This window comes from Gallinula chloropus, assembly GCF_964237585.1.
Source record: "Gallinula chloropus genome assembly, chromosome: 23".
In the NCBI taxonomy this organism is placed as follows: Eukaryota; Metazoa; Chordata; class Aves; order Gruiformes; family Rallidae; genus Gallinula; species Gallinula chloropus.
In genome coordinates this window covers 5,903,324-5,917,176 of record NC_140108.1, presented here as the reverse complement: position 1 = coordinate 5,917,176, position 13,853 = coordinate 5,903,324, and the positions used below count along the sequence as shown (strand labels likewise).

The 13,853-nt window shown below is 46.1% G+C and overlaps 1 protein-coding gene across 2 annotated transcripts in view; it reads left to right on the top strand.

The window, feature by feature from the left end:
- The window catches only part of EIF4G3 (eukaryotic translation initiation factor 4 gamma 3), a 54,861-nt gene extending 41,403 nt beyond the window's left edge, over positions 1-13,458 (top strand). For both annotated transcript variants that reach the window (XM_084274710.1, XM_084274709.1), the window contains exons 20-29: positions 232-455; positions 1,008-1,123; positions 2,435-2,607; positions 4,747-4,872; positions 5,488-5,569; positions 7,342-7,440; positions 8,313-8,459; positions 9,493-9,574; positions 10,887-11,033; positions 12,312-13,458. In XM_084274710.1, the coding sequence (XP_084130836.1) occupies positions 232-455; positions 1,008-1,123; positions 2,435-2,607; positions 4,747-4,872; positions 5,488-5,569; positions 7,342-7,440; positions 8,313-8,459; positions 9,493-9,574; positions 10,887-11,033; positions 12,312-12,493 (1,378 nt within the window). In that variant the 3' untranslated portion in view covers positions 12,494-13,458. The remainder of the gene's footprint in view (positions 1-231; positions 456-1,007; positions 1,124-2,434; positions 2,608-4,746; positions 4,873-5,487; positions 5,570-7,341; positions 7,441-8,312; positions 8,460-9,492; positions 9,575-10,886; positions 11,034-12,311) is intronic.
- Positions 13,459-13,853: the final 395 nt, after the last annotated feature.

Genomic DNA, 13,853 nt, shown 5'->3' with positions numbered 1-13,853 from the left:
TGGCTCCACCTGAGCGCTCTGGCTGTTGGTGTTTGTGCGTCTCCAACACTTGAGTTTGTTTTGATTTCTATTCTGTGTAGCTACAGCTATAAAATGCTGAGACAGCAACCCCACTGGGTTTGAGTTGTGGGGTTCCCCCCTTCCTCTGTCCAGTATCTTGTCTGACATTAGCATCACAAGCAGAGCTTACTCGTAGTGTAACCTTTCTACACCTGTGGTTTCGTTCCGCAGTCGCGGGAGCACGGGCAGGGAGAAGAATGACAAACCTCTCCCACCTTCCCTCTCCCGTCCCAACACCTTCCTACGGGGCAGCAGCAGTAAGGAGCTGCTGCTTGACAATCAGGCACAGGAGGAGCAACGGAGAGAGATGCTGGAGACGGTGAAGCAGTTAACAGGCGGCATGGAGATGGACAGGAACAGCACGGAGGCGGAGAGGAGCAAAGCGAAGGAGACTGGTGAGCGGCTCTTCCGTGCTCGGGAATCTTGCTGAAGGTGGGAAAAGCCATAAGGGAAAATCTCTCAGGGAAAGCAACAGGTTTCTGTGTGGCAGTGTGAGTATTTGGCCTGCAGTGACGCACTGTCAAGCTGTGATTTGGAGGTCTGTAAGACAGCTGAGTCCTATGGACCTTGGTGTTGTCTCTTTATTGGCTCCTCCCTCGATTCATCCCAATGGAACGGCCACAGGTAGCAGCACTGCACCACTCCACAGTGTTGTGTTGCCCGCTTGTATCCTGTCACTGCTGGTTTCTGGGCTCAAAGACCCCAAATTAACGTCAGAAATGCTTCTTCAGTGCACAGCAAAGCTGTACCATAGCTTTTCCAAACAATTCCCATGGCTAGAGCAGGGATTTGGTTCTAGGACAGACCATGCCCAGTATTTTTTTTTAGCACTGTGTTGTTGCCAGCCCTCATTCCAAGCACCCTAATCTGGTGACTTCTCCTTTGAGAATCTCTCAAGACAGTGTTAATTTTCCAAATGTGGGGTTGTTTTCTTGTATTTCTACCAGCCAAGCCAGAAGCTCCCCCAGCTCCAGCACAAGAAAAGCCTTCGCTATCAGAAGAGGAAATAGAGAGAAAATGCAAATCTATCATTGATGAGTTCTTGCATATTAATGATTTTAAGGTAAGCAGAATGAAAACCTTGCTTAGCAGAAAGGTCTGTTTCTCTCCAGGAACAGTCTTTGTAAGCACCCAGCTCACGCAGAGGTAACTGAAGCCGTGGGGGCTGTCAGAATTTGGGTGGCAGCAGCTCCACAAGCGTTTTTAGGAGAGTTATCTCCCAAACTCGTGTTCTGCCCTGCTAGAAAATAGCCCAGCTCGTGTGTTTGAAGTAGCAAGATGTATGTGTATCTGTCATGAATCACTGAGCAGCTCCATAATAACAGCAATTTTGGAATGGAAAAGCTAGTGGGAAAATAAACTGAGGTTTTCGTTTGGTTATCGAAGCGTGTGCTGTTCTGATCTGGAGGCAGATAAAGCAATACTAAATATTGAACAAACTGCTCCAGAGTATTTTTAATAAACACTGAAAATTACTGAGCAGCTGTCATCACTTCCTAGTTAAAGGTTGAAATTTTGTTCCCCTTGTAAATGGATTTTTAGCTTGTCCAGGGAGTTTGCAAGAAGCGCTACGCTGGCTGCAGAGCTGATTGGTTTGATCTTTTGCTGAAATGAAATGTTAAAAACCCTGCCAAGTTTGCAGTGGCAGCACTGGGGAGTTCCTGGTTTGGCACCCTGAAAGCAGAGTTGCTGCTTTCGCACTTCGTCGGGCTTCCAGTGAAAATCAGAAGGAGGAATGTTCTTACGATGGATTGGGTTGGGTTCATATCGAGTTATCAGGAGGAATTATTCAGTCTTGGCTTGGAGGAAAACAAACAAACAAAAGACACTTTGATTTGGGATGTCCCCAGCTCCACAGAGCTCCCTCTCCATGTAGGAGAGGTTTGTTTGCTTCGGTTACAAAGCACACATGCTGGAAAGGAAAAGCTTTGGAAACAGGGAATTTTCCCCCAAATGCTCCCCACCTATTGTGTGACAGGGCTGTTTCCCTGCCAGCTCAGATAGATGGATCAAACCGGGTGTCTTCGTTTTGACTTGGCTTGATACTTGGTGAAACAATGATGAAATAATAAGCAGTTTGCTGGCATCCAGAAGACAATTGCTGTCCTTTCACTGAGCAGCCAGACTGTACCCAGGAGCGTGACCCTGTCTTTTAAAACAGGTTCCCTGCGTGGCATAAATATTATTAATATTAGTGCTATTGTTTATTATTATTATTCTTCAGTTGCCATCTGGGTGGTGACTTGTGATGAGGTTCTGTATGTTTCCCTGGCAGCTTCACTAAATCCTCACCCCTCTATCTTGTCTACATTGTCCTGCCCTGATGGTGTGAGGTGGGCAGTGCAGGTGAGTGACGCTGCTGTCGTTGGCACAGGAAGCGGTGCAGTGTGTGGAGGAGCTGAGCGCCCAGAACCTGCTGCCTGTTTTCGTGCGAGTGGGTGTGGAGTCGACGCTCGAGAGGAGTCAGATCACCAGGGATCACATGGGCCAGCTGTTACATCAGTTGGTGCAGTCAGGAAAGCTGAGCAAGCAGGATTTCTTCAAGGGGTTTGTATTCTGCCTGTACAAAGGGGTCTTTTAATTGAGCCTTCGGTGCAAACGAGCGGTGCTTTGGAGAGGAGTGACTGCCCACCTTGCTTGGGTACCCTGCCTTCTCCACACATCCTTTTTTGAAGGAGCATTTCCACCTGGGTGTGTTTATAAGTAATGTAATAGATTTTTAAGTATTTCAGATGCTTTAGTGAATGTAAATAGTTTTGTATTTACAGAAAGTGTTTATTTCCACACAAATACTAGGTGTATATTTAAAAGTGCATATTTAGCTTCCTGGTTTGTGATGGATGTATTGGTGTTTGCCTCTTGGCAAATTGCTGAATAGGATGAAAAGAGGAGGGAGAAGATGAAAATATCTTCACGTGGCACTAATGCATGGAAGCTGTAGCCTGAAGTCCTGAGTATCCACAAAGCTGCAGCCACTCCTCCTGGTAACACCACCCACATGGTGTAATTTCTGAGGAAAACCATATTTTAAGGAGTTAGACGTGTGCTTGAGAAGGGGAACCTGCACCAGATGTGGTACCATGTGGGTCAGGCCTTCCTTGAAAGATCTGAGGTTTCAGCCACTAGTTCATTCCCACTCTCTGGTTTTGTGTTCTCAGCCTGAACTGGAACTGGTGTCCAGTTGTACAAGGATCTGTGTTCCCAGGGCGGTGCCCAGCATCACTCAGTCCTTCTGGCAGCTTAGAGCAGGATGATAAAAACAAGGATAACCCAGAAGAGCAGCCAGCAAAGGGGCAGATGACAGAAGGCTTTTGGATACTGAGCTTCTGGGTGTTTGGCCCCATCTTGCTGCTTTTATTTGAACTGTGTCTCACATGGTACTGCTGGTGGTCTCCCTGCACCCATGTCTGGCAGGGAACTTCACAGTGATGCAGTCCAGCAGCTCACAGGAAAGTTTAGGCAGCCTGAGTTCAAAACCATGTGGAACAGCAGTAAAAATACATATCCACAGGGAGCAGAGTGGTCTGTGGCCACACAGTCGCTGATGGTCCAAGCAGCTCACTTGAAGCGATCCATTTCCAGCACGGATTGTGATTCAAGCTGTTCCTGGGTTTCCTGGAGTGTGGATAAGAGGCTGTGATGACAGAGAAGTAGGATCTTGATGAAATTGTGGGGCGTGAGGTCTGAGTGTGACATAAAGTGAAACAGCTCCTGGAGGTGATGACAAGGCAAGTGGTGTTCAGCAGGCACAGGAGAAGAACACCCAAAGCCGCTACGCGTGTTCACGCAGGACAAATGAGTGTGTAATGAGGGGTTGTGGGATGAGGAGCGGTCACGGAGCGAGCGTGGGGACAGGCACAGCAGGAAACCAGTTTCTGGCAGAAATGCTCAGACAAACCCAGGTGGAATTAGTAGCAAGGGATGTAAAGAACAACGCAAAGGAGGCGCTGCCTGGGTGTGAAGCACAAGAGAAAACATCACTAAACCTCGACCCCAGAATTGTCGAGGGTTTGAGGGAGGAATGAATCATGATGAGCACTGGTAGGAGATCCAGAACAGTTACTGCCTCGTACCAGGCTTGGGAAGTGAAGCCACCTACAGCCATTTCATTGGAAAAAAAGAGTTTTGAGTGATTCTGGGAACTGTATCCAGAGCTGGGGAGCAGTTTTGTTTCAGTTTGGGATGAAAACCTCTCCCTGGTGTATTGAACTTTCTGCTTGTTCTGATTTCCATACATATAGATGGTTTTCCAACTACCTTGTGATTAGATGTTGTTGTTAGTAATCCCCTTCTGTAAATGTTTGGATATTTTTAAGGACTCTCTATTTATTAGATGCTGTTACAGACCAAAACACTTTTTAGCTTTGCAGTGTTTACTCTTTAGTAGGTTTACTGGTTAGATTTGTTCCTGGGATATAAGAATTACTGTAAATGGGGCTTTCTGGGCTTCATCTCCTGGTTTTAGGGAAGGCAATGCCTTTCCCACATGATCCCCATGTTATCTTATTGAGAAACTCATCCTGGCCATAAGCCTGGATAGCAACAGGGGGGTTGTTACCTTTATAAATCCTTCGCAACAGAAGAGGGGAGGGAAAGGGAATTGCAAAGTGCAGATTTGTACAAATCAGAGCCTCAAATTAAATTACCTTTCATGTTTGTCTTTTTTCTTTTCTTTTTTTCCTCAAGTTTTTCAGATACCTTGGAGATGGCAGATGATATGGCCATAGATATACCCCATATTTGGTTGTACCTAGCTGAGTTGGTGACCCCCATGTTAAAAGAAGGAGGATTCTCTATGAGAGAACTTATACAGTAAGCAGTGCTGGGTGTTTTCCAGTGTTGGGCGGACTGGGCTGTCTGTGTGGCTTTGCAGTAGCATTTTCACAGTGTGGTTCCCATCAGTAAATAACAGGCAATGGGCAGCAGAGGCTCAGCTTCTCATAGGAGTTCTCAGCTGAGCTAAAAATCACCCCAGTGGTGCAGAGTTGGAGTCATTTGAGAGCACAGTGAGGACTGGAGTTTGTTTTGTTCATGTCCTTACGTATATTTGGAGATTCATCTGGAGTTTACCTAGAAGCCAGTTGCCTGGTTCCCTTTTTCTGTGAGTAGTTGGTTAAGAAGAGCCTTTGCCCCAGAAAGGGTCCTGCTACCCAAAGGCTGTGTTCCATGAACAGGAGTGGATCTGATGTTACATGAAGATAAAGTCTTTGTCATTAGCCAAATGAAGCCTGTTTTATCAGCAGCATTAGCTAGATCAAATCCCTCATCCCTGGCAGAAGTTAAAGGGGGTTTCCTGCCTCAGTTTGATCACGACCCCCTGCCTTGCATCCAGGCTGTGTGATGAGGATAAAACAATCTTCTGATAATTCACATTATAAAGGAAAAAAAAAACCCAAAAAATCTCTGTTTTTCTTTCTTTCATTCTAGAGAATTTAGCAAACCTTTGCTTCCTGTGGGAAGAGCCGGCGTCTTGCTCGCTGAAATCTTGCACCTTCTATGCAAACAAATGGTAAGTGTCTGGGTGTACCGACGGGAGGTAGGAGCTGGATACAACAGGGAGTACATGTCATGCGTGAAGCCTACACATTTCCCATGTGAGGATACTTAGGGATGGGCCAGCCAGTCCAGATAACCTAGGAAACCCACCTCTTCATCCCCAGCTCCACACAAGCCCTTTGAGGTTCCAGGATAACTTCTTCATTTGTTATTCCTTTTTTTTTTTTCTCTCATCACTTTTCCCTTTTGCAGGTACCTTTGCACCCTGGCTTCTTCCAGAAGCTAAGAGTGCTGAAATACCACAAGAGGGACATTCTCAAGGTATTTCTGGGCTGACCAGAAGCAGGAAGTGCTGGAAATCTTGGGAGAGAGCTGTTCTTGCAGAGCGGAGAGGTTCTGAGGGTTCGGATAAGCTTCAGATGGCCTCTCAGACTTCTGGGTGCTTATCCAAACCTGCCAACTCTTAAAGATTCACCCATCACTAGGGGTAGTGACACCTTTTCACCCTGGAACTTCTAGAAGCTCTCTTACACGTTTCACAGTTGTGTGTCCAAACAGTTTGGTGGTTCCCCTATAACTGTCTCCATTTTTTTTTTGGTCTTTCTTTTTCCTTTAAATCCAGCTAAATGCCACACTTTGGAGAGTGTCCGTTCTCAGCCCTGTAAAACCCCTCACTTGCCTTTATTTTTGTTTGTTTGTTTTAAAGCATGCATTCAAACAAGGTTGATTGTTCCAGGAACATTTCAGTCTAGCAGCACAAGTAGGGAGGGTTTATTTATTTATTTTAGCCTTGACACTTGTTTGGACAGTCGACTCCCATTTATTTTTCTCTCTTCTCTGAGCCAGGAGCCGCTGGGTTCTGGGGGCTGAAGCACAACCTCAGGTTTCTGGTTTTGCCACAGCTTTCTGATTCCATCTCGTCCAGGCCAGCGCTTGGACTCCAATGTTTGGATGTGATATCAGTCATCTAATTCAGATCCTGATGAATCATTGCAGGAACTATGCATCATTAGCTCTTAATGATCTGCTTTGTAAACTTACAATTGTAATCAGGGTGCTTTTATCAGAGCTTAACTTAGGCTACAGCGATCTCCCTGCTGGTCAGAGCTTTTGCAGAGCTTTTGGGTGACAAGAGCTGGTCATCAGGAGCATTTTGGGCAGGGTAGTGAAAGGTCAGTGTGACCGTAGGGCATGTGAAAGGCAGGAGTGTTGTGCTGCTGCAGGGATGCTTCTCTCAAGGTTTAATTCTAGGAACTGCAGAGTAAACTTGGTGTTGGTACCTGAATTTAAGGTTCTCTGCACAGAAAACAGCCGTGTAAAGAATTCTTTCTGGGAGCAGGCAGTGTGCTGATGCCTGGATGGTGAGGCAGGGGGACAGTGAGTCATGAGTAAGCTCATGACAGAGTCAGGAGAGGAACTGAAGTCATCTAACTGCCGGTTCTGTGTCCTGGCCCTGGGAAGCTGCCCCGTTCAGGTGTGTCACTTCTCCTGGGTAATCTCTGGCTGAAGTTGTTGCAAACCCCACGTGTCACGTTATGCCTTGTTTATTTATTACCCATCACCGTGGCGTTTGACCACTTGAGGAGCTGTGTTTCCCTGTGGCAGGGTTGTGATATCATTTCTCTTGCACGGGATTTCGAGGCGTTTTCACTCCGTTGCTGAGCATCTTGTTTGGTGGCTGAACGGGTCTTTATTTCTCCTGACACAGCTGCACCACTCCGGCTTGTGTAAGCTCCTCTGCTCATCCCTCAGGTCTTTAACATGAACAAACTCTTTGTGTTTTAGAGCCATAAGAAAGTGGGAGCCTTATGGAGGGAGACTGGCCTCAGTTGGAAAGACTACTTGCCCGAAGGGGAGGATGTACATACCTTTCTCGTGGAACAAGTGAGTGCAGAGCAAGCATCAGCTTCCTGGGTTTGACAGGCTGATGTTTGGCCCCAGGTCCTGTTTGGTCATCCCATTCTTAAGGTTTGGTTGGTCTGGGGTGGAGGATGCAGTGCCTCCCTCTCCAGGTTGGGGGTAGGTTATTTCAGCACCTCCTTTCTGAAATGCCAGGAGCACAGGCTTGTCCCTTCTGACCCCAGGCACACATCTCCCATCAGCTGGCTTCCTCTTTCTCCAGCTGGGGGGAAAGATTTGGGAATGAGTGTTGCAGCAGGGACAGACCATCTGCAGAAGGGCCAGAATAAATGACAGCAGTCCCTCGCTCATCCCATCTTGTATCACGACCTTTGAGGGTTTCCCAACACATCAGAGTCAGTCCTGAGGGAGGGATGACACTCTGAGGAAGAAGCTGTAGGTCTCCCTTTGGAGCTCCAAGTGAGCCCCAGCCCTGTTACAGCGCTGCAGTGCTGCAGGGAATGAAATGGATTACCAAGGCCTGGGGCTTGGGGAGGGGACTGTAGATTCTTTGTCCCATTTTGCAATGCATTGGGCCGTTAGCTGCGGTTTCTGTGCGGGAATGCCAGCTCTGGGAATTGCATTCCAGCTCCCCGCGTTGATTTAGTTGAGCAATGTGGACTTTACTCAGTGCATGCAAGGCTGGAGTTGCTCTGAGATGCCTGGTTGTTACAGCTGGAGAACGTAGATCCTGTGTGCTTGTAAAATGCTTTATTGTCTTTGGAACAGAGAAAGTAGATCAATCCCTGCAGTGATAACTCAGCGATTGAAAGGTGCCTGGAAGCAGGATGGTAGCTTGCTGCCTGTACTCCAAATTACCTTTGCACTAATTCTCACCATCGCTTCCAACGTTGCAGAAGTTGGACTTCACAGAGTCCGACTGTTCCAGTTCCTCAGAAGCACTTTCAGAGAAAGAACTCTCCGCAGAAGAGCTGAACAAGCAGCTGGAGAAACTCATTGTGGAGGACAAGGCGAATGACGAACAAATCTTTGACTGGGTAGAGGTACAAAGACTGTTTTCACCCTCCCTGCACACAGTTCATTAACTGTTCTCATAAATATTTTCTCATCTAAAAGAGCATCTCTGCAGGCTCCTCCCTAGGCAGAGGACATGAAGATGATTAGGTCTGTGCAATCAAAGCTTCCAAAAAATTAAAATCTGGATGTAATTAGTTATTTCACAGTAAGCTGTAGGAAGAAGGGATTTTAGCTGTATTAATGTACAAGTCTGTTACTGCCTTTTAAATACTCTAGCCCTCTCAGCTCTGAAATGCTGCTTCTGGCTACTTAAACAAGAGGTTTTTGCAACATGAGTTACTGGAGTCCCCCTGTGTGCTGCAAAAACATCCTGGGTGGTCACTGAGGGCACGTGTGCCTTTCCCAGTGCATTGGAACAGAAAGGAAAGAAAAAGGGGGAGGGAAAAAAGATAAAGAAAGAAAAAAGCCTTGTTAACCCCCTGCCCTCTGTCACTGGCTGTGTCCTTTTAGCCAGATATTTAATGTCTGAAGTTGTACCCAACCTGACTGATTCAGATCTGTGCTTTCAGCTAAATCTTGGTCAGCTTTAATTCAGTTACTCCAATTGCTGGAGCATTGGAAATGTGTTTCTGCTGCCCATAGAGAAGTCAGGAGTGTTCTGAAAGCAGCACGAAAACCTGGGGACACCCACAAGTTCTTTGTAGCCTCAGACAAGTTAGAGATGTTCTCTGGGTTTCCTCAGGAAAGCAAACACAGCTCCAGCCCAGGAGCATGCTGTAAAATTTATTGGAAGAGCCTAAAACTCTTAGAATGTACGTGAGCATTGGAAATGCCAAAGGGTTGTTGGTTTGGCTTGTTTCTTGAGACAAATGATGAGTTCTGGGAGTAGTCACACAGATTGTATGAGAACTGTTGTTGCATCTTGATGTACCTGATCTCTACTGCAGCAGCTCTTGGTGAACTTGAAGGTGCTGCCAAGCGCAGCAGAGGAGTTTGGAAACAGTCTCTCTCTCATGTGGCAGAGTGTTTTTTAACAGCTCTGTTTACTTTTGATTTCAGGCTAATCTAGATGAAAGCCAGATGAGTTCACCTACATTCCTTAGAGCTTTAATGACAGCAGTTTGTAAAGCAGCTATTATAGGTGAGTAACTTGTAACATAAACACCACACGACCCAACTGCGTGAGGAATTATTTTATATTTTACAGGTTTCTGTCACTTCCCCACTCCCTGAGGCTGGTTTTTATCACACGTTAAGACTTTTGCACCATACTGAGTTCTAGTCCTGTCCCCCTGCAACAGCCAGGCGCTTTGATGGTTGGGTGTGGGAGCTCTACCATCGCAGATTGCCACGTGCAAGTTGGTGGCATGGGTTGCAGAAGAGAAGCCAGGCAGTGTCTTTGGGTTGTTCATAGTTTTATGTCCAAAACTGCAGCTTTGGAAAGACCATTTCTGTGGATTCCTCAAATCTACAGCAGTTGGCTGGAAATGGAGGGAAGGGGTGGGTTCCTGAGTGAGACATCTGAGCCTCGGCCCCTCAGGGGGGCTTTGAATAAAGTCCTGCAGCCAGAAACATCTGGTCGTTTCCCTTTGTTTTCTTTAACTTCACTGTTGGCGTCTGGCAAGGCAAGAAATTGTGCTTGTAAAGCACCCGGTTCTGCTCTTCGCTGTAAGTCACACTTGGTGGAGAGAATGCTCTGAACTTCATCGTGTTGGGAGGGGAAGGAGCCCAGCTCCTGCCTTCTCCCCGAGAACCGAACCTTTCTGATGCCACCTAGTGTTAATGGCGAAGGGATGTGGGATTTGATGGCAAACGTTTAAGGGTTCCCTGATGTGTGTCAGGAATATCTTGTCCTGGTTTATGTTTTGAGCTCACCTCTGATTTGAGGTGTTTTCCATTTTGTTTTCAAACAAAATTGTTTTCAGAATACCACATCATTGTGTGGCACGATGGACTTTAAAACTGCTCAGTTATTTAGCGATGTTGCTGATAGACTTGTGTTGTATATTTTAGATATTCCTACTTTAGATATTCCTCATTTCCTCTGTCATGTGCAGGTCATGATTCTGTTTCTGCTTTAATATTTTTTTACTATATATATTATACATACACTTTTCTAAGAACTTCCTGTATAGCTGGAATTTCAGCCCCAGCCATTGTTTGGACATCTTGTCTTGGAAACACAACGAAGTAAGGTTGGGATTCTTCTGTGCGTGTCAGCGGGCTGGTCAGGGCCAGGGTCACTGTGGATACTGGTTGAATTTGGGGAACTGGCAGGACCAAGTTTTCCTGAAAAAGCCATTGATCAGAAATACTCCCTGTTGTTTCTCATCCTCTCGTCTCTCCACACTAACCTGCACCTGTGATTTCTCTCTGAATAAAGACAGGCAGCGAAAGGTCCGTCCCTGCTGCCAGGTACCAAAGCTGAGCCTGTTCTCTTCTCTTCCCCTCAGCGGACTCTTCTAGCTTCCGTGTGGACACTGCTGTTATCAAACAGAGAGTGCCGATCTTACTCAAGTACCTAGACTCAGATACAGAGAAGGAACTACAAGCACTTTATGCACTACAAGCATCAATAGTAAAACTTGATCAGCCTCCTAGTAAGTATTGCCTGCGAGAGGTGGTGGTTTGCCTGACTGTGGAATCAGAAATGTACCTTTTAACAGAGCAGATGAGAACAAGCAGCGTACGATGGTTTCTGCTTGTCCTGATGGCAGCTTTGAGGGCAGCGCAGGTCCCCACATGCTTGGCCAGAGGTTGGCTCTTCTCTGGGTTGTTCCTCTAAGCAGCCATGTGGAGGGAAGGATGAACCTCTGCTGATAAAAAGAGAGGGGGGAATGAAAGAGCAGTAAAAAATAACCTGTGTGTTTACAATGCTGGGCCATGTGAGAGCACTGGGTGCTGTAATTGCCTTGCTGCACTGCAGATGTCTGTGGAGGGAATAAAAAGAGCTTGGCAACTCGTGGGTTTGTCCCAGAGATGCTGCAGAAAACTGTTGCTGGAAAAGAGGCAGGGGAATTGCTAATTAAACAGTCTGGAGCAAAAAACTTGCATGGCCCCCAACCTGATTGTCTCTAAGATGCTAGTCAGTTACTATCCCTCCTGCTGAGCTGTGAAAAATCAGGTCTTGGGAGAGGAGCCAAGTTGCTGGGCTGTGCAGTGCAGCATGAGGGGGACAGGCTGCTGTGTGCCAGCAGTCTCTAGATAAAACACCCCCAAAAGCCACTCTCCCTTTTCACAGAATCACAAGGTTGGAAAAGACCTTTAAGATCATCAAGTCCAACCGTTCCCATCCTGTGCTAAACCAGATCCCTCAGTACCTGATCTACCCTTTTTTTAAACATGTCCAGGGTCATGTCCTGCCCTGGTGCAGCTTAAGGCCATTTCCCCTTGTCCCATCTCCTGTCCCCTGGCTGAAGAGACCATTGCCCACCTCTACAACGTCCCTTCAGGTAGTTGTAGGTGGTGATAAGGTCTCCCCTCAGCCTCCTCTTCTCCAGGCTGAACACCCCCAGCTCCCTCAGCTGCTCCTCAGAGGATTCACCCTCCAGCCCCTTCCCCAGCCTGGTTGCCCTTCTCTGGACTCGCTCCAGGACCTCAATGTCCTTCTTATGGTGAGGAGCCCAGAACTGGACCCAGCACTCGAGGTGCAGCCTCATCAGTGCCAAGTACATTCTGCAAAGCACGTGTTGCCTGAGAGCATCAGAGAGACCTGTTGCCCTGTCAGCTGTGTGTAACCAGCCAGGGAGCAGGGACTCAGTAACAGACCTTGTACTAAAGGTCATGATAATCCCCTTACCCGTAACCGCGGTCTTTGTCGGCTGAGTTAAACTGCGTGGCACTAACAGCTGTTCTCTCCCCTTATTCCATTATCACAGATTTGTTGCGGATGTTTTTTGATTGCCTGTATGATGAGGAGGTAATATCAGAGGATGCCTTCTACAAGTGGGAAAGCAGCAAGGACCCAGCGGAGCAGAACGGGAAGGGAGTAGCATTAAAATCTGTCACGGCGTTCTTCACGTGGCTACGGGAGGCCGAAGAGGAGTCAGAGGATAATTAAAACTTAAAATACAGAGAAAGAAAGAAAAGAAAAGAAAAAAAAAAAAAAAAAGAAACAATTTAAGTATTTTTTTAAAAAGTTTCACGTCTTCGCCAATCACAGTGCAGCAAGGCCAATTCTCGCGCAGACCCCCCCCTTTCCCCACACATGCACGAGTGGGAGAGGTAAAAGTAGATAAACAGGAAGGTGATAACGGAGGAAAAAAGGTACTTGGAGAGAAAAAAAAATAAAGAACCCACAAAAGTAAACTTCAAACCTGAGGGCGGGAGCACTAAACCAAAATACATGTATTATTTATAGAAAATATTTTGTTTTAATCTTTTCTTTTTTTCCTCTTCTTTTTAAACAAGGACTCATACACCACCACAAAGTGAAACGAATCTGTTTAGTGCAAAAGAAAAAGCTGAAAACTTTTAATTTATTATTTTAAGGACTGCAAATGCCAGTGTAATTTTTAAATTTGCAGTTTCTGTAAACAAATTGTATAATAGAACAAAAGCAGAGAAATAAATTTCCCTCCCCTTCATATGCACCTCGGTTTTGTTTCGAAGCATGATAAATAGACAAAACTTTTCAAGGGGGTTGGGGTAAGCTAGATGAGGAAGAGATCAATTTTTTTTTTTAAATTGTCATCAGAATTTTTTCTGCCTGCCTCTCAGCTTGCTTCAGAAATTTATAAAGAAAATAGTAATCAAAACGTACATAACCTTGGAACAGAAGGAAAACCGCTGCGGACCAGAGTGCTCCGAAAGTAACTCATTCAAAACAGTGCTACCCTGGGGAATAAAAAAAGTACTAGTGATACTTTCAGAACCTTTAGAACAACTTTAAGGCTTGTAAATACATAGAACAAATATTTAAAAAAAAAAAGAAAAAAAGAAATTGACTCAATACTATTTCTTTTCACTTTCAAAATATAAAGAACAAAATAAAGACAAACATTGCAAGTTTAAAAGAAAGTAAAACGACTTCTCCTTTGACAGCTGCTGAATGTGTGCACCATCTCTGAGCGGTGCTGGCTTCCTTTTCATTGTGTAGGTCCTTGGTTCCAAATTGTGTACATATAGTGTGTGTATGTATGTGTGTCTACCAAAAAAAATGAGGGGTGAGAGCAATTGTTGTTTAAAAAAAGGCAAAAAAAAAAGGAAAAAAAAAAATAGGGGGTTGCTGCTTGGGAGACCTTTTCTGCAGAGAGAACTTAATGGCTGATGAGCAGCCGGCTGGGCTGCTGTACCGTGTAGGTGTGTTTGGTTCCCAGCACGTTGTTGGGAGGCGACCTCGGGGGCAGCCACTGCCCGATCCCAGCTGGGTTTGTCCGGCCGTGCAGCCGCGGTGTCTCTCGTGCAGTGGATCGGTGGCG